The sequence below is a fragment of the Mizuhopecten yessoensis genome, unplaced genomic scaffold, assembly GCF_002113885.1.
Source record: "Mizuhopecten yessoensis strain PY_sf001 unplaced genomic scaffold, ASM211388v2 scaffold10985, whole genome shotgun sequence".
NCBI lineage: Eukaryota > Metazoa > Mollusca > Bivalvia > Pectinida > Pectinidae > Mizuhopecten > Mizuhopecten yessoensis.
Genome location: NW_018408820.1, coordinates 1,165,937 through 1,169,978, shown reverse-complemented (window position 1 = coordinate 1,169,978; position 4,042 = coordinate 1,165,937). Strand labels below are relative to the sequence as shown.

At 40.1% G+C, this 4,042-nt stretch overlaps 1 protein-coding gene across 1 annotated transcript; it reads right to left on the bottom strand.

The window, feature by feature from the left end:
- Window positions 1-305: 305 nt before the first annotated feature.
- LOC110464357 (carboxylesterase 1C-like) lies at window positions 306-3,171 on the bottom strand. The gene is made up of 3 exons (XM_021519542.1): window positions 3,071-3,171; window positions 1,070-2,626; window positions 306-550 (listed from the first exon to the last, which is right to left on the bottom strand). The coding sequence occupies exons 2-3, from the start codon at window positions 2,623-2,625 to the stop codon at window positions 367-369; spliced, it is 1,740 nt and encodes a 579-aa protein (XP_021375217.1). The 5' UTR covers window position 2,626; window positions 3,071-3,171; the 3' UTR covers window positions 306-366.
- Window positions 3,172-4,042: the final 871 nt, after the last annotated feature.

Genomic DNA, 4,042 nt, shown 5'->3' with positions numbered 1-4,042 from the left:
TATTTTAGAGTTGCTGTTTTGCGTCTCTAACTGGAGCTCCATTTCTATGATATTTATGGACATCTGACCTACTTCCATATATCCAGCTCATTATATTATAATGGTCTTATTTCTCTTTATCTCGTAGATTGTAAAATACTATTTAGGTCCTCCTTCAGCCATCATGAAATCTCGATCAACCAAATATTTTGCAAGCAAATCGAAACTTTATATACAAACAATATTGTTCGTTGATATATTTTCAAACAAGATGTTTGCTTTGTTCCCTTCTCCTTTTTTAAACGTCGACAAATAAGAAACATATATATTTGTACATTCTTTAATGCCAGTGTTTTATTTAAGAGTAAGTAACAATGAATGAAGATACTATTTCCCAATGGCACCGCCGGGGTTTGAGGTATCGAATAGTTTTGGTAGTCGTTCTAACCATAGATTGATCCATTCTCCGTACAGATGTCGACCTGATGTGATCGTTGTATTTAGGTCTATATAACTCTGTTGTACTACGTCATAGGCACCCCACACTGGTACGTCGTTAGAGTTAGGGTTCCTGGGGAAAACATGAAGACCTTTGTTATTAGCACTTTCAGGGTGTTGCAAGACTGTCAGCAGGCTTTTTTTTATGTAAGTATAACTCTACCAACCAAGATTAATTAGTATCATGCAAATCTCACAAATGTATACAACTTATAAATCTAAAATTTCGAAAATCACATGAAAAGATGATTTCATCAATGAAAACTTCATACGTACATTTCCCAACTAGTGGAGAAAGTAACTTCCATATAATCCCTTTATATACTAGATAAGGGTTGAAAGACCGTTAAGTGAGGTTTCATTAAGAGATCTTGAGTAACCTATGCTAACTACAGATTGATACTCGAACCCCGATGACGTTGTCAGAAGAGTTCAATCCCGTTCCTGCTATTATCATCATATGTAAATAAAGATGATATATAATGTTGGGCTATTGTATATATTTTGAATCTGCTATTTTGGCTGAGCCAGGGTTTGACGGGTTTTGATGTGCTCATTACTTTGTCTTTTTTTACAACAGAAAACAACATACCCTGTTTTTGCGAAGTTTGTCCAATACTTAAGCATAGTTTTTGACAGGCTCAAATCAGTGGGGCTCACGCTAATGTTTAATTTGGTTGGATAATCTTCGAGACCGAACAAGAACACAACTTCGGAGCCATGAGCTGATGAGTCGTTTCGCCACCACGGCGGATACGCTTGGAACTTTGGACCGGGCGCTGGACGTTTAAATATGTACTGATATGACGAGGTTTGGACATTGTCTTCGGAATGTGTCATGAGGGATTGTATTGCCGGCGCGATGAAAAACACATCTGAGTAGACGTCTATAGCATTGTCCCCTTCTAGGCCTTCCTCCGTGGTTCCGTACAAGGAGCATATCAGGTCACTCGGTAAAGTGCTGTTTACTTGAGAGCCGAAGTAGGCGTTTACAAAAGCCGGAACGATGTAACCACAGAACACATCCGTTGGTATTCCGTCAGACATGTTGAATTTCTTGTAATTGGATATGCTTTTCAATGCATTCAGGAAAAGCGAACCTTCTGCATTTACATTTCCAGTCATAAAGTCGAGGCTTCGAAAGAATTGAGAACTTGCAGTTCTCTTGTTCTTAAGTAAGTTATCTGGCGATGACTGAAGCAAATCATAATCGACGACCGGTCCCAATATGATGTCCAATTTGAGAGGCTGAAGAGTGAGTATACTCTCTGTATTTTGTGCCGCAAGTAAATCCTGCGCAGATTTTCCACGCATACACCCTTTGTATGTTGCAGGGATACCAGAAGCGTTTGCGCATCCAACATTTATACCAAGAAGCTTTGCGACGCTATGCATATTACTCAAACTAGAGTAAGCAAACCTTGATACGGCGTTTCCGCTCTGTGCAATAACTCTTTGAAACAGACCTTGATTTTGTGGAATTATTGCTTGGAGTGAAACGCTGAAACCTCCAGCAGACTCCCCAAATATTGTCACAGAATTAGGATTTCCCCCAAAAGCTGCTATATTGTCCTTCACCCACTGTAGTGCCATGTGCTGATCCCAGAGTCCATAGTTCCCGCGCAATCCTCCCGTAGAAGATGTGCTGAGGAATCCGAACACACCGAGCCGGTAGTTGATCGTAACCACGACAACGTCACCAGTTAGAGCAAGGTAAGACCCATCATACAACATTCCTTGGCCGAAGATGTAGCTGCCGCCATGGATCCATACCATTACCGATCTGTTGGAACTCTGAGACATATCACGTGGCACGTAAATATTTAAAAGTAAACAGTCCTCTGATTGGTTTAAATTTGGCAAGAATTTATTATACGCGGGCAGTAATATCTGCATGCATGATGGTCCAAATCGCGTTGCGTCGAGGGTACCAGGCCAGGCTCGCCTTGCTTCCGGTTTGGTGAACCTCAGAGCTCCAGTGGGTGGTTCGGCGTACGGAATATTCCGGAACTGGTATACTTTCTCGTTTCGAACGTGTTCAACTACTCCCACGATGTCTCCGAGCTTGGTGTGGATACGTTTTACCTCTAGACCTCGTGTGGAGGATATGAATGTCATTAAGAGGACTACAAGAGGATAGTTCGCCATGCTGAAAATATATAACTCTTCATTGGAAATCTCTTTATCGGCTTTACTTTAACTTTGATAAATAACTTATGTAAAGAAAAGCATACGTTGCGGGACCTTTGAAAATACTCATACAAAATGTTCTGAATGTGAAAGTACACCAGCGCCAGACCAGGTGTCGAAGCGTAGATCCTTATACTGTCACCAGATCAGTAGCATGGCCAATCAAGCAACAGTTATATCTAAAATAACATGTAGGGATATGTAGGAAGAAACAACAGCGGAATTCTCTAGTGTTTTCCCTGCAGTGAGGACTGGCATGGTTTCAAGGTATATATGCACTTATAGTTACTGGTGTATGAGGAGTTAAGTACGCAGTTTTAAGATATAGATTTCTACATGTAATACTATGGAAAGGCAGGTATGATATGGGTTTCGAGTACTTAAGCGAAAGAGCTATACTTACATTTGTTTCTGTTTTACCTGTTTGCCAACCGTACGCAGCAATCCTACTGAAAAGGGGTTACGATTCTACGATAAGAATGCAGTTTATGATCAGGTTTATATACTGTACATTGACTCATAAATGTATGATCGTGGAGGTCAGTATTTGTGATTTGAACTCAAGTTCTATTTCGGTAAGACTGTTGATAAACAATTCTGCTGTGACAAAACTTGAAATGTATTTCAGCATAAGCTATGGGAATGTTACCAGCTGATAGCTTGTTTTGGTTCAATGTTAGGTCCGGTATCGACATCTGTGTGACAAATCTATTTTGAACATCTTCCTACTTCCGCAAGCCTCTCTATGACCATCTATCCTTCTTAAATAATATTGATGAACGTAACTGTAGTCATACGTGCTTATAAAGCTCCTTCCTATTTTCCTATATGAGTGTCGCCCTGGCAAAATACTAGCCACTAACTGCTGACTAGGAATTAACTCCCCTTGTTTCTGACTTTTTACCTTCTGATTTTAGGTATTGCTTCCATGGATGGTCTCTATCTCTGTGATGCTTGACGGACATGCGATTTGATATTGGTTTGCTAAAAGTTGAATGTATTTTAGCTGCTCTTTCTCTCTCGTCGACGTTGTTTGGTTTTTTTTCTCTTTATGTAATTTTATTTTCCTTAATAATCTTATGCATAAAACATGGATCAAAGATGGCGCCTTAGCAACCCCCTTAACCTACGGCCCCAGATCTACGTCACTTCATCATGTGTTTTTTTGCGTGTGACGTTATCAATTTTAGTGTTACCGACTGAATTATCTCCCCCTGTTTCCAATAGGTGTGTATATTTAGTGTGACGTCATTTTGACGGAGTTAACTCCCCTTGTTTCTGACTTTTTCCTTCTGATTTTAGATATTGCTTCCATGGATGGTCTCTATCTCTGTGATGCTTGACGGACATGCGATTTGATATTGGTTTGCTAAAA